The sequence below is a fragment of the Acanthaster planci genome, linkage group LG14 (assembly GCF_054643075.1).
Source record: "Acanthaster planci isolate LZ-2023a linkage group LG14, COTS_SCS, whole genome shotgun sequence".
NCBI lineage: Eukaryota > Metazoa > Echinodermata > Asteroidea > Valvatida > Acanthasteridae > Acanthaster > Acanthaster planci.
In genome coordinates this window covers 15,138,306-15,163,209 of record NC_141790.1, presented here as the reverse complement: position 1 = coordinate 15,163,209, position 24,904 = coordinate 15,138,306, and the positions used below count along the sequence as shown (strand labels likewise).

At 42.6% G+C, this 24,904-nt stretch overlaps 2 protein-coding genes across 5 annotated transcripts; both read right to left on the bottom strand.

Annotated features, from left to right (window-relative positions):
• Positions 1–885: 885 nt before the first annotated feature.
• On the bottom strand, positions 886–9,100 carry LOC110977886 (calcium-binding protein 39-like). Of its 4 annotated transcripts, none has more exons than XM_022232406.2 (8): positions 8,948–9,100; positions 7,333–7,633; positions 6,237–6,401; positions 5,610–5,728; positions 4,814–4,982; positions 4,367–4,492; positions 3,895–4,038; positions 886–3,482 (listed from the first exon to the last, which is right to left on the bottom strand). In XM_022232406.2, the coding sequence occupies exons 2-8, from the start codon at positions 7,438–7,440 to the stop codon at positions 3,300–3,302; spliced, it is 1,014 nt and encodes a 337-aa protein (XP_022088098.2). In that variant the 5' UTR covers positions 7,441–7,633; positions 8,948–9,100; the 3' UTR covers positions 886–3,299. The 4 variants fall into 4 exon arrangements, with proteins under 4 accessions (XP_022088098.2, XP_022088101.2, XP_022088100.2 ...); XM_022232409.2 differs by having other exon boundaries at positions 7,333–7,504; positions 8,948–9,034; XM_022232408.2 differs by lacking the exon at positions 8,948–9,100 and adding an exon at positions 8,753–8,938.
• A 956-nt stretch (positions 9,101–10,056) lies between these two features.
• On the bottom strand, positions 10,057–24,883 carry LOC110977890 (calcium-binding protein 39-like). Its single transcript, XM_022232420.2, has 8 exons — positions 24,714–24,883; positions 17,908–18,201; positions 17,336–17,500; positions 16,711–16,829; positions 16,178–16,346; positions 15,643–15,768; positions 14,759–14,902; positions 10,057–14,167 (listed from the first exon to the last, which is right to left on the bottom strand). The coding sequence occupies exons 2-8, from the start codon at positions 18,013–18,015 to the stop codon at positions 13,985–13,987; spliced, it is 1,014 nt and encodes a 337-aa protein (XP_022088112.2). The 5' UTR covers positions 18,016–18,201; positions 24,714–24,883; the 3' UTR covers positions 10,057–13,984.
• Between the last annotated feature and the right edge of the window lie 21 nt (positions 24,884–24,904).

The following is a 24,904-nucleotide window of genomic DNA, read 5'->3' as shown; positions in this document are numbered from 1 at the left end:
AAGCGCATGGCGGGTGTTGAGTCGCTGATGAGCATCAGGCAGTTGTTAAAGTTTGGATGAGGCTTTTGATTAATTTTGAACTATTTGGCGTTAGATGGGTCACTTTTTTCCACCCAAAAGTTGAAAAATAATTTTTTTAAAAAGCACAAGCGGTCTCAAAGGTCGTGTTGATTTCTGTGATGCAATTTATTACATGCACCACTTTTAATTTCTTCAAAAGGACAGGTGCAAACTAAACTGCAAGTGTACAGTTTTTTATGTGATGGTGAGAAAAGTTCTTAGTGGGGTGGATAGCGCCACCAACAGTTAAAAGACATTTCAACCACTTGGTTTCTAAGCATGCGCTTCTGTTGTTTGCTCTTAAAATTCATTTGCAAACTCTGTACTTACCAAAAGCTGTGCTTTTGCAACTTAGACAACCCTACCAATTTCGTAAAGGGTATGAATTGTATCAATTTTTCCTAAGTGCATCCTCTCCAACGTTTATACCTTCTGACATTTTCACGTGAGGAGCATTTTTATACCGGGGGGGGGGAGAGTTGGGAAGGGAAATAAGATGGGGCTCTCGCCGCTGAATGCAAATATCCTTTCAGTCATGAGCATGAATTAGCTTTCTGAAGAGTTTCGTTTGAGGCTTTATGTTTCAAGTCATCTTTTAATTCTTAGGCTGGGAAAGGAAGTCCCGTTTAAGGTATGACTTCAAACCCAAGAGAATCTAATGACACGAAATAAAAAAAAAATACTTTTCAAACCATTAACAAGGGTTACGTGTGTTTTCACGGAGCCCCCCAACATTCAAGAATTTCGGGATACCCACGTCAGACTCTGTGCTGTAGACTTTGTGCCACACATGTACCCAAAGGAAACTGATCACTACAACCTGAATTCTTTAAGTATGGTTAACTTCATCGTTTATTCATTCATCATTTAAAAAAGAGAACAAACCTGGTAACTAGGCTTTTGTTAATAAACCTGATAAACAAATCCCTAAGTAAATGAACATTCCAAACAAAAATAAAATATGCATAATTTATAAGGGAAGAGTAACATTATATCAGAAGTTATATACAAAATTAGAAAGACCTAAATTAATTAACTGTATATGACAATCGGAACAAATAAAGTTATCGTGTTAGACAAGGGTGTCTTTACCAAAGAGAGATTCGAATGAGCCAGTCAGCTTGGATGACCCCAAGTGGCTGAATGGTAGCGTGGCCTGCACTCCAAAGCTGTTTGGAGCAGGTTTGAATCACAACTAAGACCTGCATTTTTTTTCCCCCCACTTGGCTGATTGACGCCCAGAGAAACAAATGCAACTGACCATGCGCTGTAAGTAAAGGCAGCCTCTTGTAGGGTTAACAGAAAATTAATGTTTCAACTCAAATCAGTGAATTAAGAAAATTATCAATTACATACATGAATAATCTAAAGACAAGGATGTTTAAAATGCCACTTCAATTTCTCTTTGCATTTGGGAGAAGACATTCAGCTCCCAAGTTTCACAATAGGAATATAAAAATGTAATAACAAAAAGCAATGTTGAACTTATAGCCAGCGTATGAGCAAATTCAGATGTACAAATAGTAAAATTCCTTACAACCGGGACAAATTTCAAATGTTTATTTCCTATTACCCGGGACAAAAACATCTAATTAGATTTGGGCTATCTCTTTTTCTTAGCAGGTGTACTGGCCTTGGTGGGAATAGTTTAAAAGCGTTTCACAATTGGCATGGTAGTTGTTAAAGTTATTTAAATAATAGGGTTTATTAAAAAAACACAGAGACAAGATTCTGAACTTAGAAGTATTACCGCTTTTTTTCCTTCATCTTGGTTGCCATTTCCAATCATGCAAACATTCCATTTTTCCCCTGACTTTACAGTTTTTCTTGCAATCTTTATGGATAATTCTTTCAAATTTTTCTTGGTGAGAGAGGTTGGGCTCATTATGCCTTTTGAAGTTCACAGACGTGGCCCAGTTTGTTTGGCACGGGGTGCTGTGAGAGACTTTCAACAGACCGCTTGGGATACGGCTTGTCGCTAGCTGTTCCGCTGGCAAAACAAGATGCACTGTGCAACACGCCTTTGTGAAAGGCCTTGGACGAAACTTTTACAAAACCATGTACAGGCTCCTACCTATTTACAAGCTTCAGTAAACAGCACACAAGGAACTGTACTCCTCTTCCCGACATAAATCTGACACCTTGCAAGAAAACGACTATGACTGCACACTAGTTATTGACGATTAACCACTTCACGCCGGGTAAATAATTCCCTTGAATTAAACGCACTTTTTAATGATTTTGATATTCGTATTCACCATACTTTTATAGGAAAAAAACACCCAAGAAATGCATGTCATGTAATGGGAGTCAGAAGGCAATGAAACGTGGCCGGGCGCTTTCAAAAAACGCCATTGTTATGTTTATTATGGTGTTACATAATGGCTTCTTTATTCGCCCTCAGCCCTGCCAGGAACAACAAACAATGGGCCGGCTGGGCGAAGCGTTCGTCGGCCAGGCTGGCCTCACAATTGGAGGATTACAGCCTATGGTGACTCATAGCAGTCAGTCCGGTCCCCACATGAGGGTGCCCAGCTGTGTGGATCAGAAGAATGTGGGCCATATGGGGTCAACCGGCGCCAAGTGGTTAACCTCAAAAACCTACGACTGAAAGTGTGATATTATGCTGTGGCAGAGATCTGTGATGAGTACAGACCCAGCATTCATCCAGTTTGCAGTTGATTTGCATCCATGCCAACACAGGCTAACAGATAATATAGACAATAACCCTAAAAGCTTTCAAGTAATTTGGCAAGAAAATCCTGGACAGGAGGTGCCATGCAACAGAGCATCAAACTGCGATGCCTGCTCAGTGTACCAAGATCAAACGAGCCAAGCGTGAAAAAAAAAATGTATAAATCAGCTCAACAATAGACCTATGGAATGACTGAAAAGATTGAATTATTGGGTAAAAGGTTAATATCAGCCCAGTGCAAGGTAGAGCTAGTTCACACTCAGTGCAGCAGTGGACACGGACGTGAACTTGTGACGTCCAGTCAAATATAGCACCTGCGAAAACACAAAAGTTGAATGCGTTTCAACTTGGGCAGATTCCACTGCAAGAAATTGGTATCGGCCCGCTTTTTACATACAGCTCCAGTGAGCAAAGCTAATCAACTTCCGTTTGCACCTCATCCCTGATCTCTGCCACGAGAACACTATGAAACCCCCTCCCGTCCCATCTAAGCCACGCCTCTAGCCCCCTACCTCCCCCCCCCCCTCCTTCCCAGCGAGGCCTCTTACGAGGGCTCGCTGGGCGGCAGCTCCTTGATCTGCTTGATGAGGTACTCCTTCTCGTCGTTGAACTGTTCGTCCTCCGTCCGGTCGGTGTGGAATGCGGTCAGGAACTCCACCAGCCTGTCCCTGTTCTTTCTGAGTATGTTGAGGATGGGGAGCGTCTTGTTGGGGTTGGCTACAAAAACCTGCAAAATCCAAAGATGAAGAAGGTGGGGGGGGGGGAAGGGAGAAAAGAATGAATGAGTTTAGAAAGGCAGGGCTGTCAAAGATAAGGACGATGCCACGTCGTAGCTCGGAGAATGATCCCTTTTTTAGATACTCTCTTCCCCAAAAGATCACTGGAACTCGAATCAGTTGATCGGAGTAAAAGCCACCATACTTTCCAGTACTGGCTGATTTGTGTAGCTCGGCAAAACCAAAGATAACTGCAAATAAAGGCTCACAGCTGCGGGGCGGCAAGAAACAAATCTCAACCGCTAATTTTCCCAACTTTTCTCATACTGGATTTCTATTTGGGATCTATTGAAAAAGCGTTCTTAACTACACAATTTGACTAGCCAAAGCACTTTCGGGATTCAGACCTGCTCGCATACTGACCTTGAAAACGTGAAAGGCCTCAAACTGTATATTTCTGCTTCTGTCTCGCAGCATGTTCATCATGAGTTTCAGGTTTTCGGGGTTGCTGATGTACTTGGTCATGATGGTAAAGTTGTGTCTGTCCAGAAGGAGCTCTCCAAGGAGCTGTCAGGATTGAGAGAAGACGAAAGGGGAGCTATTTAAAGCAAGATGCAGTTTTGTGCCCATCCACATGAAAATTCACAGCAGGTGCTCCATGAGATTAAAGGCACACTAGCAGGCATGGGCTGTGCACTGATCCGCGTGACATGTACAGTTGTGCCTATTCAGCTGAAAATAAGCAGCAGGTGCTCCCTTGTACCTACATCAGCATAATTCTTACCTGTTTACGCTCTACGATAAATCTTCCTTTTTTGTCTTCCATTAGCCATTTAAAGATCCTTCAAGTAGTCACAAAAAAATATGTCTGCATTACATTATTCTCTACGTCTACCTTCAAGGACTGCCTCTTTGTGACGTAGTTTTCCGAATTCAGCAACTTTTGGTACTCCAAGAACACTCTGTCGTATTCCTTTTCCAAAAACTCTGCAGACAGCAACTTGTGTCTGGTTAACAGCTCCTGTTGTAACAAATGATCAACAACACTGTTAACAGCATTAACAGAAAGTGGGAACAAAATAAAGACAGGTCATTCTCACAACCGAACCTGCTCTGAGCAGCTTGCGATATTGGGTTATTCCCTCCTTTCAAATTCCTTTTCAAGACTGAGTTCTTCAAAAGCTCTTCCAAAACTTGCATAGATGGAGATTGTCTTATGCTAGGTAGATTCTTATAAACGACTGACATTTAGAAAATTAGTACAGACAACCGAGGAGTCTAACCGTGAGACGTTTTGTGCAAAACACGTAAGGCACTCGGTTAGCTTTAAACCCTTCTTTACTTTGAATGTGGAGAAGGCGTCAGAGGCAATGTCAAACGTCATCGTCTCCACATAACTGAAGAATGCGAAGAACCTTTCGTCTTTGAGGATGATCTTGGCCAGATCCTGATATCGGATGCTCTCTCGGAGCATGATGCCACAGTTCAAGGCGATCTGCTGATGCTCGTACCTTTTCTCCCCAAAAATGGAGACAGAGAGAAAAAGACAACCACAGTCATACTCTCAATGTCGTGTCAAAACTCCCAAAAAGTACAAACTTAGATACTGTTAGATGTACAGCACATGCACGGGCAAGTTCGTTATCGTTGGTCAATTTTGCTTGGTACCCAGGCTATGTTGTATGCACAAGTTACCAGGGAAAATCAACCAGCTGCAGACAACTGTTGACATTTTGTCAGAAAATTCGACCCTAGATGCAGGTTTCACTCTCTTACTCCAGAGGTGAACATTATTCTATCTTTCCCTCCGAAAGTTTTTTCTGGCATTTGAGCACGTGTTAACGTTTCCTTTCTCCCACCAAGCTAAAAAAAAAACCACATTATTCCCTCCATTACCTGGAGCCCATTTCATAGAGGTACTGCGCATGGAAAGCTAAAGCCAGCATGGGTTACCAGCAGAAACTGCCGTGCAATGTACATGTACATTCCCTCGCGACTGGTACCCGGCCAATATCTGCTCAGCACTCAAAGCTGCTGAGCAGCATATACCATTAGGCGGGCCTACCAAAGCAGGACTCGGTGACTGAAGGGCACTCCCCTCGTTTCTGCCCCCCCCTCTCTCTCTCTCTCTCTCTCACCCTTTGCAAAGAACGAAGAGTATGTCCTTTTTGGAGACGATGTAATCCACTGCTGGTGAGCGGCTCCCTATCTGGCGCCGAAGCACGTTGCTGTAGATTTGAGCCACCTCCTTCCTGGTCTGGAGATGGAAGGGGGACAGAGAACAACATATACTGACAAGAGGATCGTCCAACAAGTTTAGTATTTTGCTGAGCCGGGTTCCCACTGGGCTTTCTTCTCTGTTTCCCCACGGAAATTTATCCAGCCTCCCTATAGCACCAATCTTCACGTCCATTTTCCAGTTGGGACTTTTTCTTTAGACCAAAGGCAGAATGTGAATCTGCCCTGCTCATTTAACCAAATGTTACACTCTCGTAGTTCCCCCCGACGGAACTCGGGTGAGAACACGGCTCAAATCTGCTAAGTGACCAAGTATGCTAAAATCAAGGCATAGTGCCAGGGGGTGCCGTGGGGGGGTGGGGCCGACTTCACTGCCACGCAAGAGCTCAAGGCCAACAACTCTTGGAATATTCAATCAATTTTGCCGTGGAGCAGACTGAGAAAACTTCTGAAGTAGATCTAATGACAATGAGGGGGAGACTGATCCTCGTAGAAATCCTCCAGCTTTTTCCCCTCTCCCTCCGTACCTCAAAATCTAGATGCTGGAGGTTGCGGACGAGGTCCTCAATGAGGTACCAATTAAAGATGGACTGCGCCAGCTGGCTGACCAAATCTGCTTGGGGCTCTTGGTCCCCAACTCCGTACAGTATGTTCTTCATTCCTGTCAGACTCTTGGCAAGATCTTCCTGCGCCTAGACCGAGAACAAAAAAAAAATCTAGTTTTGCCCCCAAATCTATGACTTCCACTGAAATGTACAATTCAAATAAGAATGCTAGGGCACAAGCGCTGGGCCCCATCAGTCGATCTTTAAGCAATCGGTTGACCAGCCTGAACGACTTGTTGGTGGCTCTGCCATCAGTCAATGGCCTTCTCTTCACAATCTGTGCTTGTGGAGGATTGGTTTAAGAGGAAGTGCCGTAAAATCAGAGATTTCAGAGAAGCCCAGTGCTATTGCATGACCGTACTGACTGACCGATCATGCCCAACATAAGAACTCAATTACATCCAACAAGACATGCCTTTTGACCTGACCGTCAAAGATTGAAACGAAATTCAGTGTGCTGATTGGATTCCTTGAGAAACCCTCAAAACTAAAATTTAACGTCAATCGGTCAATCAGTTTTTGAGATACAGGTCAACGAACTATTGACTAATCAGGTAGGCCGGCTTTGTTTGGAGAGCCATGTCTCCTGAAGTAAAGCATCCATAGAGATGCAATTTTGAAATGGCCTTCATTTCTAAAATAAATCAAAACTATCCCAAGTATTACAGGAAAATTATGCAAATACATGACCTTTGACCTTGATTTGCAAAAACGCATATTTTTCAAAACATGTAATGTTTTTCAGTAGTTAGCTTAAGCTGTAACCAACATTTCTTGAAAGAAGACTAGTGTCCAGAACACAGACTAGTTACGGAGTTTATTGAAATCTGGTGACAGTGTACTTGCTTGTCTATTCAAAGCAGAAACTAGCGTCACAGCTATTGTAACAAGCTTCATAAATATCAAATATTTTGCGACAAAGCAGCGGGTGGAAAACACTCGCTTCTGAACAGGTCTTTAAAAATTCTACTAATGGGGGTGGATGGTGCACGGGCAGTGTGGTTGGGGGGTTACCTACCTTTTCGGCCTTCTTCCCTTCCTGGGTCTTGTTGATGACAGCCAGGGCATCGCTGGCAATCTTGGCCAGTTCCTCAGGCGTCTTGGTGGACTTCCCAAACAGCGGCATATCTGGTCAGTGGTCACTCACCGTGAGGCAACCTCCGATGCAACCTTTCCCGGGGGATGAAGGACTGGAGAAGACACGGATGGTGCAGGAGGACAAGAGTGGGTCGGAGGGAGAGCTTCGACCGGCTGGTTGAACGCTAGCTTCCAACTGGGCCGACGGCCGATCACACGGGGATTTTCATAGGTTGACTTGACTGCGTAAAAAAGAAACGAGCATTTCCTGACCTAAAATTGCAAAGTGCAAAAAAATCTGAATGGCAGAATTTTTGCAATCCCAGAGGCATGAGCTTTGTTCACAAAAAGTACACAAAACATAAAAATCTGTAGCATCTGCAGTCAATATTGGATACTAGAAAAAATTCCTGGCTTAAAACCCTGTGTCGAGCAAACTGAACAATTGGTGCCTGTCGCAATGTGGTCCATGGCTTTTTTACGCCCAACGCAACAACTGGTGCCCAGTGTAAAGCCAAAAATCCTGTTTGCCCCAGAGGGTATAAATATACCTGAATTGGATATTTACATTGGCAAATTAATAAATGGGGTTAAAAAGTCTTTGCGCCATTGATGCATTTGAAATATACAGTCACACAAACTCTCACTGATAAACAGTGCTTCGTTAAGTACATGACCGCCAACAGACTTGTTCACTAATTGATTCAAATTTATATCCACCTTGTGCACTTGAAACGAAAGATGTTTTGAAGCTTTTTTGTACTCCAAAAATCCCTCTTCCACCACAAAGCATTTATAACCCTGGGGTTCTGGGGTTACGCATGATGATGATGTAGGTCTACAGAATGTGCAACATTGTACTCTTTTATTTTACCAGGGAAAAGCCAATCGGCAACTGTTCTCAAGTTTGCGAGCATTATCGCCAACACCACAAGTGATTTTGCACAGTGGTAGAAAGGAACTTAGGGAGAAAAAGGGGCAATATTTGCTCCCACAATGCCTTCCTAGTTCTACCATTGTGAAAATCGTCCATGGTAGTGTGAAAGCAATGGGCCCTAAGGCTTACTGGCAGGAGACAATGAAGAAAATGCGAGTCAAAATAGGGCCCACACATGGATGCTTTTCAAACTTTAACATATGCACCCTTGATCTGAGGTACTTCCAGAAACGGTGAGGCACACACAACCCCAGGTGTATGGAGGTTGTGTGGCAAGCTAGACCCACTCTATGAGCTCAAGACATGCATGACATGGCAGATGACGGATCTCCCTAGCCGGCTAACGTAACGCTAACGGTTAGCATCGTTGGAGAAAGAGTTCCATACATAGACACCACTCGAAGTCGACACCCTGTGTACAAACCTATGAGACTGGTCAGAAAAATCGTTTTATGCAGTGTTTTCTAACTAAGTGAACGGCTTGGTATTTTCCCTTCTAAGTTGAACTTTTCTGGACATGTTTTTGCTTTCTGGTGGCTGATAGGTCACTGTAGGGAACAATTACTGGCGTCCGTACATGGAACTCTTTCCGTTTCAACTAATTCAAAACGTGCCGTACCAAAGTGCCAGTACTCGGTGAGTGTCGACACGCTGGCGTCGATTTCTTGGTCGACGGTCCGGTCCTTTGACCTTTATACTGATGGACGAGCAATAGGGGGCGCTAGACCGTAATAGCGGAGTTCCAATGTTTTATCTTCGCAAAACACACTAGCTAGCGTATGGTATGCACGCATGAAGTACCGGCCATAACCTACTCAAATTGAGAGCAAAATACATATATATTTGTCGAATAAATGCATAAAGTAGTAATTTGAATTCGCTTGAATTGTCCCAAAACAAACTGTTCAAGAAACTAAGTTTGGTATCATCACTTAGGAATAACCGTTGAATTTACTGTTGACATCATGTCATATGTACATGTACGTACATGTACCTGCTAGATGTCAGCTGTAACGATTTGTCGCCCTCTGTTGTTTGCTGACAGGTATTTTTGTTGCACAAAGCTCTTTTGTCTGAAAAATAGTTGGTGGTTCGGTTCAAATATTGTTGCTGGTTTAAAAGTACCCAGTGGTTTTAAAAGCAGCTGACGGTTTAAAAGCACGTGAAACTGGTTACCTGAAGGCAGCCAGCCGTTCAAATGCACCTGGTGGTGTAGAAATACATAGCTCTTGATTCAAAAAGTAGCTTGTGGTTTAAAACAAGCAGGTGGTTTAAAAGAATAATCTAAAGGTATCCGGCAGTTTAATTGTAGCTGGTGGTTTCAAAATAGCTGTTGGCTCAAGAAGTAGCTTGTGGTTTAAAAGAAACTTATAATCTAAAGGTATCCGGCAGTTTAATTGTAGCTGGTGGTTTCAAAATAGCTGTTGGCTCAAGAAGTAGCTTGTGGTTTAAAACAAGCAGGTGGTTTAAAAGTAGCTGATTATCTAAAGGTAGCCAGCGGTTTGAATAGTGGTTCAAAAGTTGCTGGTGGTTGTAAACTGTTGAAGAGGCTGCTTTAGCTGGTGGTTTAACTGGTACTCTGAAAGTAGCTGGTGGCTTAGGAGTACCAGGTGCTCTGAAGTATTTGTGCAAGTATAACACAGAAGCTTTCATTTTTGACAATTTGCAAAATAAATTTTGCTCGTAGGCCAACACAAAATGAAAAGTATGACCACTGAAAACTTGAGATTGTTCTGAATGGGTAACTTCATAGTGTATTCCTTTATGATTTAAAAACGGAAACAAATTTGATAACTACACATTTCTTGGTATTAAGAAACCTGTTAAATAAGTAAATACAACGGTCAAACAAAATAAAATATACATAATATGGGAACAGTGACATCTTTTCTGGAGTTATGTACACATTTAGAAAGACTAAAATTAAGACTGGCAATTCACAATAGAGCGCCTCCAAGAGTTCAGACAAAATCTGTCGACCCTTTTCCAAACGCGTGCACACTGGGCCGACAGATTTTGCACATCGTGATTGGCCAAGGCATTGCAAACTCTTGGAGGCCCACTATTGTGAAACGCCCGTACTGTATAAAACAAACGGAATAAATCACGCTAGTGTGACAAGGGTCTGCCTTTACTAAAGGGGCATTCGAACTACAGTCAATTTGGAAACCGTAAGTGGTTGAATGGTAGAGATGCCTGCACTCCAAAGCAAAGTGGAATGGGTTCGAATCACACCCAAGGCATACGCAATTTTTTTTTTCTCTTACTTTCCATCCACAAACAAAAAGGCAGCATGCAGCTAAAAAGCGGGCGTTAATGAGAGACCTCCAGCCAAATTCATTCAGAATTACAAATAGTCAAACTCTTTAAACCCCAAAGAAATTTCTGATGTTTGCTTTTCACTCCACGGCCCAATCATCTCGTTTGCCTTGGGCTAAATCTCCCTTCATTTTTCAGAATTGTAGAGTTCTGAAACAGTTAAGTGTTTCAAAGCATTTTTGCTGCACATGAACCAAGTTACTTCACCAGTTCTTGACAAAACCACACAGAAAGGAGCTTTGGAACTTCAAAGTTTGACAGATTTTATCTGGAGTTCCATTTCCAATCATGCAACATTTCCAATTTCACCCAATTCTAAAGTAAATTTTCTCAGTGAGAGAGGTACTTTTGGCACACAAGGAACAGGGCAACCTCTGCCCCTGTTTTCACCCATTTTGATCGTGAGGTTCACAGACGTGGCTGCAGCCGGGGAGTTCATCTTGGCATAGCCCGTTTGGCGCAAGTACCTGTGAGTGGCTATGTAGTTGTCCAGTGATCGTGCTCGGTTTGAGCAGACCACTCGGTACATGGCACCTTGCTAGGCGTTACGTCAGCGGGACGCGATGCACAAAAGTGAAGATGTTGAGGACGTAACTGAAAAAACAACTTCTGATATTTTTTTTCGGCCTTACATAGTAAAGAGCATACAAACTACACCCATGACTATTTCACAGGACTCTGCATGTCTGTTGGTTTACACACAACACACCAAGTAATCAGAAATTTTCTTCTGAATATGATGATCTCTGGGTACTCTTATGTAACCCATAAAGCCTCGTAAGTAAATAATTCATGAAGACTGGTCAATCTACTCTCTCTTTCCCTTTAGAAGTAACTGAATTTCTTGGTTCCAAACAAGTTGTGTTTCTTTTTTCTGAGCATTAAATGTACAATATATTGCATTGTAAAGAGATTCTTAAAATCAATCATTTTCTTTCACTTCAAACCAAGCAACCGTCAGAGCTTTTGCAATTCTGACACATCTAAATATTGAGGTGATGAATTGTATTATCTTTCAACGGAAAACGAGGAATTTCATTATTAACATGAACATCGTGAAATTTGAAATTTGCTTGTGGGAAGAAGAAGAGTATCGGGACTCTCCCAGGGGAAATCCACCTCTGTCGGTACAAATGGCAATGACTGCCGGCCTCAAGTGAACTTTGACCTTAGTCCACATCTGACGTGCCGTACATGTCACCATCAAGACCAGACTTCAACAGATTTCGTGCACTGTGAATCTCCTAAGTTTTTAACTGTCAAAAAACTCTGTGCAAAATGAATCAGGTATTCCCTTGCTGCAAGTCACAGTCAAAGGTCAAAGGTGACCTGTCACGACATAATGAGAGTAAAGTCGCATCTCGATCTTTCCCATTTCAATGGTTCAAAGTCATATTGAAGTGGAGGTCAGTTTTTGGGTCTTGTAATATTTGGAAAGAGTAAACCGTCTCTCATTTAATTCCAAATATTTCACAGAATCACATAGTTTAAAATGTCATTTTGTCAGCAATTTTGACGATTTTGAGTATTATTCGTGCCTGGTGTGAAATGTTGAAACAATGTCAGGAACAAAGACGCAAAGCTGCCAGAATAATGCCACATTGTCACCTTTTACTTCTACCCTGAGTGTTCCATGTACATGCCACTGGAAAGCTCTCTTTCTGCTGAATTCAAAAATACCAATATCTCAGTTTTTTTTAAAATTCCAACTTTCAGCTCATTTTGTGGTGACAGGTCACATATCTGCATCAAACCAACAAATACAACCTGACAGATAAAACATAACTGATGGACAGTGCGGTATGGAAAAGGAATTGAAAAAAAAAACTTTAATGAAATTGGTGATCCAGGCCATTTGCCTTAGTTATAAAAAAAATTTTATCGACTATTTATTTCACAACTTAAAACATAATATATAGTATGAATTTTTCCAATTATTTCAATACTGCAATTTTCTCTTTGACTTTTTACTGTGGTTTTCCTTTAATATTTTAGGAAACCCTGTGAAGGTGGCTTTAAAATAAGATATTTGATTCAGCGAGCATTGAATATTTTTTTTCTACGCGTGAATTGGAGTGATTGGCAAAAAAATGATGAGATGTGAATCGTTAAAAGCCACCCTAAATATCTACACAAAATTCAGGAGATCTTTTTTTCGGCTCAACGGGGAAGTTTAGCCTCCATGTATTCTAGTGAGAATCGTGGGACTGCTAGTGGTTGACTTTTATGCGGAAAATGTCAGCATGATGATCTTTTCCCCCTCTTCCACTGCCGCAGGGTCAATGAAGTGTTTGTCCACAGGGGCTGCAGAGTGCCCACTTGGTGCCCACCAAGACGGCGTTGGCACAGTGTTCACCTGGTGTAAGCACGGTGTTGGAATAGTGCTCACACGGTGTCGCCAAAGTGTTCACAAAGTGTTCAGTGAATAAAGGTGAGCGGAAAAGGTCAGTCACGCTACATTCAGCATTTCTGCCTGTTTGGCCTCGGCCTCAAGTACCAGCTACAACATCACGAGCCAATGGCTGAAGCCTTCCCACAGAACACCGCTTTAAAATTTCAAGCCATAGCCACTGCTTTTTATCAGGTGTGAGGACTATGGAACAGAAGACGGAGCCACAGTTCTGGCAAGAGCCAAGATTAGATATCTAAATTTCGCTCTGCTGCAAAAGGCAACCGGATACAACGGCACACTGTCACTGAAGCCAACCTGTGCAACCAAAAGAGACAGAGAAGTCTCACACATGCTTTTGTGCAAGGTCACGGACGTCACTTACAGCAAACCACAGACTCTGGCCTATTTACAAGCTTCAGAAACAGCACAGTCGGATAGGTGCTCGTCATTGAAGACATAAAAATCTACATCTTGGATGTCCAGGAAGCATACTACAACTGCGATTACACTAGTAATCTAAGGGGTCAACGTTACACTATGGCTATGTACTGTCTGAACTGTGTGATCTTACAACGTAGCAGAGATCTACGATAATGATTCTAGTACTCGTCTGTTTTGGAGTTGTTTTTCTGCTTTATGCATACGTGCCAACAGTGCATCAGTAACATCTGTGCTATAACAGTGCATCAGATTGAGAAGCCTTCTCAATGTACCAAGATTTAGCAAGTCAACTGTGGGAAAACTGTAACCAACTGAAAACAATGATCAACTGACTGAGTGACCCCATAAAACCAGCTCAGTGCAAGAAGGGCCCATAAATTTCTACGCTCGTTACGCCCAGCTCCGTTGAGCATGAACATGGGCCATGAACCTCGGGTACCACATCAGCCCCCGATCTCTGCCACGTGCGCATCAACCTCCCCTCTCTGGCCCCCACAAGCCCTATTACGAGGGCTCGCTGGGCTGCAGCTCCTTGATCTGCTTGATGAGGTACGCCTTCTCGTCGTTGAACTGTTCGTCCTCCGTCCGGTCGGTGTGGAATGAGGTCAGGAATTCCACCAGCTTGGCCTTGTTCTTGTTGAGGATGTTTAGGATGGGGGGTGTCTTGTTGGGGTTGGCTACAAAAACCTGTGACAAATCCACCGGGGAAAAGAAACACAGATGAGGCCAGTTCGCAACTCAGAGTAGGATCCCTTATTAATCCCGTTTTCCCTGAAAAACCACTGAAAATCAGAACAGTCAAGTATTAAGGCTTTGCACGGTAGCCATCTTGCAGAGCAGTTCCTTTGTTCCACAGGGAAGCCTCCTTTGTGCATACACTGTGGAACAAAAGCACTTGCCTGCAAGATGGCAGCAATGCAAACTCTCTGTACATGTAAGCAAACTTACTCTCCACTATCTTATCTGGTTTGTGAGTTTGCAAAACTGAAAGATAAGTAACTACAAATGAAGGGGTTTTGAGGTTTGCGAAACTGAACCTTGACCTCAACCTTTTTTTCTACAGAGTAAAGATCTGAACTACCTTCCAGAATTCTCACGAAAGTATTTTGTCTCAAGTGGTGCAAAACACTACAGTGTCAGTCTAACGTACGTTTTGAAAAGTCGGCAAGTAAAAGAAATGTTTCTTTTTATAGAATCACACCATGAAACCCTGACTGCGGCATGATCTTCGGGGAAGTGGAATTGCCATAAAGTTACCGAGGACTCCCTTACCCTTACCTTGAAAACGTGAAAGGCCTCAAACTGTATATTTCTGCTTCTGTCTCGCAGCATGTTCATCATGAGTTTCAGGTTGTCGGAGTTGCTGATGTACTTGGTCATGATGGTAAAGTTGTGTCTGTCCAGAAGGAGCTCTCCAAGGAGCTGTCAGGATTGAGAGAAGGGGAAGTAAAGGAATTTGATGAAGAATGCATTACTTCCTTCAAAATGGGAGCGACTATCGTATTCTGATTGCATGCACAGCCAGTCTCCAAAGAAGGGCTGCTTCACTTGGGCCCGATGTACCAGTCAGGAAGAGGAAGACCGGCCACATCGTAATGGCCCAGGTAAGGCAGGATCTGTGTAATGTTGAGTACAAAAGGCTTTACTGTGAACGGCTACAGTTGGTCAAGAGAATGACATCGGTGTCATACATGCAAAGACTGTAAACAGAGCCACCATTGCTGGTGTCCCCGTTTCTGTATACGAGGACTAGGCAGGTATGAGCCAGTGCTGCCAGTGTCCACATATCTGTTACCAAGAAATCTGCAGGTTTTATCCCCTCCTGCCGGTGTCCACATTTCGCTTAGTGAGGACACTGTACCCTTGAGCCACTCCTGCCGGTGTATACATTTCTCTCACTGAGGACCCTTCAGGTTTGTACACATTCAGCTGAAAAGCAACGGTAGGTGGTATCCCCGTGCATTCACACGTGCCAGGGTGGGCATTCCAGGCAAGGAATGAATGCCTACCATGGTTGGCAAATTGAGGTTAGCACTTATCTCACTTTACTGTTTTGATCAAAACTCCTCTGTGTTTAGCTTATTAGCCAATGAAAGTTCCTCCAGAGAAAAAAAGTCAATCATATTCATCTGACCACATCAAACATCATTTAGAACCCTTACCTTCAGCGACTGCCTTTTTGTGACGTAGTTTTCTGAATTCAGCAACTTTTGGTATTCTGAGAACACTCTATCGTATTTCTCCTCCAAAAACTGTGCACACAGAATCTTGTGTCTGGTTAGCAAGTCCTGTTGCAACAAACAGAGTGATATTCTTTTTTTTGAAGAAGTAATAAAAATCACAAAGTCAAATCATTCTTGCACTTGAAAATTGCTAGGAAACTTGCCAGAAAAGATTGCTTTTTTAAAAAACTCCTTCAAAACGAAGTTTAAGGGTCACTTGAAGATTACATGAATGGAGACTATCGCATGAATGGTGACTATTGCATGAATGGAGACTATTCCATGAATGGTGATTACTTTATAAATGGAGACTACTCTTAGTTTACGTTGGTTTTTCAAAAAAACGACTTCCCTACATTGCTAGTGCAGACAACCAAGAATATCAATGGACAGTTGCAATGATTTGATTTTGGAAAGGTAGACGCATTGTGTGAAATCTTTAAGGCACTCAATGGGTCCTCAAACCCGTCCTCACTTTGAATGTAGAAAAGGCGTCGGAGGCAATGTCAAACGTCGACGTCTCCACGTAGTTGAAGAATGAGAAGAAAGTGTCGTTGTAAAGGATGATCTTGGCCAGCTCCTGATATCGGATGCTGTCTCGGAGCATGATTCCGCAGTTCAAGGCGATCTGCTGGTTCTCGTACCTTTTGAATATGAAAAAATCATTATCTCGAATTATGCCCTATCTCTCCATAAAAAAACCCTAAACTTCTTTGCCACTACTATTGTCGACACAACTCCTCGACATTTCTGCAGAGACCCGTCCAGAATTGTCCCATATTCTTTCCTTTCCTGCATGCAGATACAATATTCTACACAACGTCTGGGGTCAATTTTCATACAGGGTTCCCGGCACAGAAATCTGCTAAGCAAAGGAAGTCTTTGCTTAGCAGGAGCGGGTTACCCGCCAAAATGTCTTGCATTGTACATTCCTTGCGACTGGTGCCCAAGCTGATTTCTGCTCAGCCCGCAAACTTGCTAAGTAGCACATTTGCTTCTCTCTCTCACCCTTGGCAGAGTTTGAGGAGTATGTCCGGCTTGGAAGCGATGTGATCCACTGTCGGCGAGCGTTCCCCGATCTGTCGCCGCAGCACGTTGTTGTAGATTTGAGCTGCGTCCTTCCTAGTCTAGAGATCGTAGGGACAGAGAACAACTAAAACTTTTTTAGAAAGAAACACTGTGTCTTAACTAGCTGCATTCCCCTGGCACGCTTTCGTCTATGTCCTTCTTGAGATTTCAAATAGCAAACTCTTCCAGCAGGTCTCACCGGCACTTGGAAAATCTTGTCTAGCATCACAGGCCAAATGTTAACCGAAACAAGTCAACCAAGAACACAGCTCTTGTCCATTAAGTGCCCAAGAGCACTGATAAAAATGAACGTTGGTATAACGAAATCAAGCCCAGGCATAGAGGTTGTGTTGCAGAGTACTACGAAGTGTGGAGCTGACCGCATTGCTAGTGTAATAGCCCCTGACCTAAAACCCTCTCGAAGTAATCAGTTAATTCCCCCGGAGGAGTGGACTGACAGCTCTGCAGATCCAGGGAGAAATCTTTGAATTCTTCCCACAGTCTCTGCCAAGCACCCCCATCTTCTGTATCTTCCCCCTCCCCCCCTCCTTCCTCCCCCGTTTACCTCAAAGTCCAGGTGTCGGAGGTTACTGACGAGATGCAGCAGTATTTCCTGATTAAAGATGGACTGCGCCAGCTGGCTGACCAACTCTCCTTGGGGCTCTTGGTCCCCGACTCCGTACAGGATGTTCTTCATTCCTGTCAGACTCTTGGAGATATCTTCCTGTGCCTAGACCGAGAACAAAACGTCACATGATACAAACACACGTGTCATCCCCCAATGGTCCATTTTACGTCTTCCAGTGAAATGTTCAGCTCCGGTGAGAAATTCGGAGCACAAGTATCTACTCGCAAATGACAAACAATAAAGAGCTGAAATAGGTATGTGACAGACAAGTTATGATGGACTGAGGGAAACCAGATGCTGGTGTGCTTGACGTGTTTATTCCCGAGCGGAAACTGGGTTTACCAACAGCGTAAGAGCTTTCATAATACATGACTTTATATGACAGAGCTACAAGCGGTAACTATCCGTTTTTACAGATTTAGTTTATGGTTTACTTTATGACAATTGGGTGGGGATTGCTGAATGGCTTTTTTTTGGGGGGGGGGGGGCGAGAGAGAGGGTTTACCAACCTTTTCAGCTTTCTTCCCTTCTTGGGTCTTGTTGATGACAGCCAGGGCATCGCCGGCAATCTTGGCCAGCTCCTGAGGCGTCTTGGTGGACTTCCCAAACAGCGGCATGTCTGGTCGGTGGTCACTCACCCGAGGTGACCTCTGAACCCTTTTCCCGCGGAACGGAGGGAGCGCGGAAGACGGCGACAGGTGGGAAGACGGGAAAGGGTGGGAGGGAAGAGCCTCGACTGCCTGGTCACTCGCTAGCTCCCTGCTGGGCTGATGGCCGACTACTCGGGAGCCTGCACGAGTTGACTGCGAGAAAAGAAACAAGCACTGAGCTCAACTTGAATGTACAAAAACATGACCAGCAGAATTTTGTTTGCTCACAAAGATGCAAAACAAAACGACCTTTGTCTACATCTTCTGTCTCCAATTTCCGAAACTGGGAACAATTTGATGTGAACTGTCAAAATAAGATGCTGACAAAATCCTGGCTGAAAAGCCATGTTCAAAGCACATCAGTCTTTAACCGTCTGCTGCAATGTGGTCCATGACCATTTTCTACCCACAGGATCAACCACATGCTACCCAGGCTAAAACCAAGGGTTCTTTTGTGCCCCAGAAGGTTTAAAAAACCCCATTTACACACACGTATACATATTACACACACATGTTTACGTTACATACCTACTGTGGACATTCCTTTCTTTTCGTGCAGTAAAGAAAACTCAGTGAAAATACTCATTTTTCTTCAACCAGGAACAAGATTTTTGGCTGTTTTTTGGACAAGGTTTCCTCGACTATTCCTCTTCCTTTTACCACAGATGACCCCTACCCCAAAACGCCTCTAAACCCCTTTTCCAGAGCGAGGGTAACCTTGTGTGGACATGTGCAAGTCCACACAACGCCATCGTACCCTGTATTATGTGGACTTCTTTTGTGCAGAGGTCCACACTATGTATGACACGCCTGTAAACTGTAACCTCTTCTGGCACCCCTGCACCTTCATTTGTAGAGAACACAGGGCTTTACACAATGTGTGGTGCACACATACATGTATACACCATATGCATAATCACGTACATGTACTTTATGTACATGTACAAGTGTCAGTGCGTATATGTATACAGTGCATTATGACTAGGGGTAATGTACATGTACACATGTACAGGTACATGTACACATCATAGTGTTCACAATCAGCTGAAATACATGTACATGTATGGGGTAGCTCCACACGGCCAGGACACAAGTATTTCATAAAGTGATCCAATGGTAACACAAGCGACTTGTATACATTTGTAAAGGTCATGTGTAAAGGCCATGGCATTTATTTTACGGGGATCACTCGGCAAACCAAAATGGAGACCGTTACAAGATTATTGGTTACATTTACATGCCCTATTAAACTGGGCATTCCAAAGATGCCTCTCGCATACCTGAACTGAAATCTATAAATACACACGCATGTTAAGCTGCATTGGGTACATGAATAAATGGTCCAGAAATGTATGCACTTTACCTCTTCATCTTTGTATAGTTTCAGTGAATTTTTTACGAGCTTTCCTGTTGTGACAGAAATGATATCTTGAATTTCTTTAAGTTTTTGGCCTGTCTTGTTTCTGTTTTGTTTGTTCTGTTTCTTGCTTGTTTTTTTGATACTAGTTTTCAGCAAAAGAAAAGACAATGCATACATGTCGAATTGGAGTCCAAATGCAGGGAAATAGCTGTTCATTTTTATGGAACCCACGTAACAATTGACACTGTCAGAAATTGTGCCCCAACCTCACGGAATGGCCCACATAACAAGAGCACATTCACGACAGAGCTTCCAATTTCCAAGGTAAAATGTTTAACATGAGCGTGAACCTGACCAAAGTATTTTTTTTTTGTACTATACAGCAGCACACTACACATGGGCTGTTACATGTACATGTGACACATTTTGCCGCTTTGCCTAATTTTGAAAGTGAAGAGCTGTGGGCAGTTACATCATAAGTGTACAGCACCTGTGTCTAAAAACAAACTGGAGTCTTTCTGATTTCAGTTTTTACTTCCTCGTGCAAACCGCAGGTTATAGAGAATATCTCGGCGGGCTGTGTGCCTGTACCAAGTACTTGTGAAGTGATAGGGTTGCAGTGTTAGAGCGTTCAGTGTCCCACCTCACTTCCACAGGAAAGCACAGATGTCATTATGTTAAAGGTCTATTGAGACAAACTGTCACACAATCAGTGCTTAATTCGTGACCAGCTATAAAGCAGTATCAAACATGTCCACGCGTGTTCACGCTCACAAGTAACATGCACGCACAGACATTGACGACATATAAAATGCAAGGCAGAATACACCGGCTTCAACACCCATACTTACGTTACATACCTACATGTAGTGTGGATATTCCTTTGTTTTCGTGCAGTTGAGAAAACTCAGTGAAAATACACATATTTTTCTTGAACTAGGAATGCGAGTTTCAGCTGAATTTTTGTAAAAGGTTTCCTGGACTGTTCCTCTTCCTTTTACGACAATGACCCTAGCCCCAAAAGGCCCCAAAATGCCAACCTGTCTTTCAGAGAAGGGAGAAACCTTCTGTGGACGTGAGTAAGTCCACAGAAAATCTTCCCTTCCTGCATCATGTGGACATCTTTTGTTCACAAGTCCACGCTAGGTGGTACAGTAAGGTTTAATAGTGCATATTACTGATTGCTGAAGGACAAACACTGGACAGTACGGTATCTGCTGAAAAAAACTGTTGCAACTGTCTGATCATTTTTACACCACAACTCTGACCTGGAAAGGAGTTGACCACTAAGTCATTTTGATCAATTCAGGGTCCAAAAGTGATTGTTTATGTCCTTGTTACACCTGACCAGTGTAATTTGACATGGAAATAGCACTGAAAGTTATTTCAAACTATTTCCATTCATATAGCAGATAATTTGCATTAATTCATCACTCTTGGAAATTGCAAAATGTGTTTGGAATTTACAAAATCGTGTCAGCTGCGACAGGGACACACAAAAAATTGGACCCCTAATTTATAGAATGACCCAAATAACATGTGTGCACCAAAAAAATTACTTTTCAGCAATTTTGAAGGATTTTGGCCTGTGCAGTTTAACGTACATACACTGGGCTTGCCTCGCATCACTGTTTTGTCCGAAAATAAGCTTCATGTAGCTTTGTTCATGCTGTATTGGACAGCAGACATATTCAAAGGTTACGTGTCTTAAACGGCTTTATGCACTTTAACATGAAATATTCAGTCCTTCTCTCTCCCCGGTTTTTTTTTTTTCCTTTTTGAATCAATGATTGTCTGAATCAATGATTGTCTGTTTATGGTGTCTCCGAAGTCCTTTTTTGTGAAACCAACTCTTTTAGCTGAGTGGTTGTTATCAAGCGAGCACTCAAACCCTCTATGCAGCGACACGTACACATACATGTGTGCCCTTTTGTACTTGAAATTATGCACATGTGCTGGTACACCTAAAACTTCAGCAGTGGGTTCTTGGGGTCCACGCGCAAGTAGCAGGTACTTCCATGCTATCAATTTTTAGGCCTCTTGAGCTAGCAAAGCATCAGAAACCTATGTCTGGGTCGAGTCCCGCCTTTTTATTTTCACCTCTTCTTCACAGACAGTGAGATCCTAATTCAATTTCCCGTCTAAATCCCGGTCTGGTGTTTAATATCTGTGCCGATCATGACACTTCCTCGCTGCATCTTTTATGATGATGACCGTGATGTGCTCCGGGACATGTTCAGTATACACAGTGTCGCGACGGGAATAATTCCTTGGGGGGGAGGTTGAACGTTACTGCACAATGCAAGCATAGGGAATGAACTCATCTGAGGAATGCATGTCAGATGAATCATAGGGAACACAAAAGCCCTTGCTTCATTGGCCCTAAAGGAAAGTAATATGACACTGTACCCTCAATTTTCATCAGTATCACTTTGGTCGCTTCAATTTATTACCCCAACCTTTAAAGGTCTTTACCACGAGTGCATACATGCATATATCACATTGAGAGAAATTCATTTACTGCAACATCCAGGAAAGCTAACAATCAAACTATCGGCAGTTCAGCCTAGGGAATGTAATGTGGCATACTTCTTGTTGAGGTTTGTAGGAGTTTCGTTTGTTTGTGTTTGTTTTTATTTGTTGTTTGTACAACACTTGATTTGAATCGACCTTTACAGCTAGTTGAACACTGGACAGACTGCAGCCCTAGATCTAAAGGCTCTTTGCACTGTATTTCAAAACTGAGGGGTAAATTCAGGTTTCAAAACAGCTAGAGGAGTTGTTTCGGATTTCAAGTTGTTTAATAGGGAAAAAAATATACAAAAAACAATTTACGAAAATCACAAGATGACATCATCACGATGTCATCAATCTGGCAGAATTCTCATTTCAGGGTCTTTGTTAGCTGTAACTTTGATAACGATCGAACATCGCGAAGTTATCAAAATGGGGACTTGAAAACATGAACAAAGCTAATGATTCACAAGCAGATCCAGGTTAAGTACGGAACATGGAGGACCATACCCCAAGCCCCCCCCTCCCTTTGTATTCCTGCATTTTATCACTGACTCCCTGATTATTTTTTTTGCCGGTGTGCCAAAATCTCTAACTGCCTCCACTGAACAATTGCACAGAGCCTACCGATAGCAATCCTCCAAAATCTTCCATTATTTTTTTGGCATGTGGTCCTTTGAAGGGTGACCATTGCCTCAATCCTTCAATATCCTCCAGCAATAATCGAACAGGGAGGATGATTTCAAGTATTGTCTGAGCCTAAATTTATGCATGGCTGATCAGCTGACTTTGTTGGGGGGGAGGCCTTCAGCTCAGCAAACTTCTTTTTCAAAATTTGGAGCAGGACAATATCCTACGACTCTTCAGAAATTTTGGTTCACAGTATCAACAATGTACCCGTCAAAACCAATTCCATTGACAATAGTAATTATGGATTTATCAAGTGATGTGAAACAGAAGCTATACATGTGACTGTGGAGGGGCCAAGTTCATGGGCAGATGTCTTGGGCATGTTGAACATCTCTTCGACCAACAGGGCGTTAACCCTAACCCTCCTCAATCCTCCAACATCCTCCAGGCGGTTTAGGAGGATTTTGGAGGATTGACGAAGAACGGCAAAATTGCATGACTGATAGTAAAGGATGCATTGTCTCAAGGCTGTGGGCTAGACCTCGTGTTGTTTATGCTACCATCATGCATAAATTCATACCTACATTATGCGAATACTCCATATTACTCAAAAGATACCATTCGCACTGCATCAACATGACAGGAAGTACTGTAGGATTTTGAAGGATAGAGGGAGTGGGCACTCTTCAATGGAGCATATTAATTCAGGAAATATTGGAGGATTTTGGAAGATTCAGGCAGAATGCAATTTTTTTTCCACGGATAATCGGCTCCACGATATTGAAAGATTGGAGAAGGTGTCTACACGTAGCAAACATCCCCAGGGGGTTTTAAGATTAAACTTGTTGACATGTGCACACACAAATGTGCAACATACCTACATGTGTACGTGTCTGTGGTGTTGTTACGTCCCGACAGGGCAACTTTGTCAACGGCCCCAAAACTCTGTCCACGAGCCACGACCAAATACTGCGGTCCTGCCATTCCCTGTCCATGACCCACTCAGGCCTTGCCAAACTCAGTCCACAAACATGACAAAGCCAGACGTGCCAAACTTTGGTCAGAGAAAAATACTTGATGCCAAACTTTGGTCAGAGAAAAATACTTGATGCCAAACTTTGGTCAGAGAAAAATACTTGATGCCAAACTTTGGTCAGAGAAAAATACTTGATGCCAAACTTTGGTCAGAGAAAAATACTTGATGCCAAACTTTGGTCAGAGAAAAATACTTGATGCCAAACTTTGGTCAGAGAAAAATAATTGATGCCAAACTTTGGTCAGAGAAAAATACTTGATGACAAACTTTGGTCAGGGAAAAATACTTGATGCCAAACTTTGGTCAGAGAAAAATACTTGATGACAAAAAGAACACGTGCACGCAACAAGTTCATGTATCTTGAAAGTGTAATGAAATTAAAAATGAGAGAAAAGGAACCACATTGGGTGAAAAAGATAGACGGCAAAAACACACATAAAAATTCCCAGAGGGAATCAGAGAGAGCAAAATCAGTGAAAAGCAGAATGTCTGTTGTACACAAAACAGTGCCAACCATGAAATAAAAATATGTAAAAAGAAACCCTTTAAACATGGTGATAGCCTATTTTCACAATTTCATTCATTGCGTTTTCATATATTCTATTCTGCTGGATATAAATCAACATTCTCACATTAACTGCATTGTTTACGCCTAAGTTTTTCCCTACAAATCACAATGAAACTTCACAAAATTGGCAATCCATACTTTTGGGACCCCTCTACAATTTTGTTTAACTAAATTGTTTACTACAAGCCTACAAGTTTCATTTTTATTGCTAGAAATGTGAAACTGAACAAAACTGAAGTTTTGGCAGTTGAAGACCAGAAAGAAGTCAAGGCTGAAGACAGGCATGTCGTTAAAAAGAGTACTGCCGTAGAAATGATAGAATTAGCTCTTTCGGCACGGACATTGCTCACTAAGCCTTAAACATGATGAAATTCTATGTACATCTTCATGGTCTTCATTATTATTCACGGTGTTATTTCAATGTCACTCCTCACACTGCAGTACAGTACAGTGCAGTCGTATCAATGTTGCAGAGTACTCCGTGCTGTGAGTGTTTTAGGGACAGTGAGTTTCTTCGCCTGTAAAAAACACAGGAAAGTATCACCACAGCCACTTACTTTATCTCACCAAAACTGTGTAGTCGTAACATCCAAATCAGCAAGTCACGCTGAAAACCATTTTGGAAAATTCCTTGCACAAATCACGGTGTAAAAGGCCAAGGAGATAGAACACACCTTTCCAGTCCTCAGTTTCAGCAGTGCGCCATCATCATCAATCAGTTTATTTATTCCGCACACAATACAAGTAC

Coding starts and splice junctions, on each gene's coding strand:
- LOC110977886 (XM_022232406.2), bottom strand. CDS start 7,440: ATGCCGCTGTTTGGGAAGTCCACCAAGACGCCTGAGGAACTGGCCAAG. Junction 6,402..7,332: donor AAGGGAAGAAGGCCGAAAAG/GTAGGTAACCCC, acceptor TTCTCGGTCTAG/GCGCAGGAAGATCTTGCCAA. Junction 5,729..6,236: donor TCCAGCATCTAGATTTTGAG/GTACGGAGGGAG, acceptor TTCCATCTCCAG/ACCAGGAAGGAGGTGGCTCA.
- LOC110977890 (XM_022232420.2), bottom strand. CDS start 18,015: ATGCCGCTGTTTGGGAAGTCCACCAAGACGCCTCAGGAGCTGGCCAAG. Junction 17,501..17,907: donor AAGGGAAGAAAGCTGAAAAG/GTTGGTAAACCC, acceptor TTCTCGGTCTAG/GCACAGGAAGATATCTCCAA. Junction 14,903..15,642: donor CAAAAAGGCAGTCGCTGAAG/GTAAGGGTTCTA, acceptor CAATCCTGACAG/CTCCTTGGAGAGCTCCTTCT.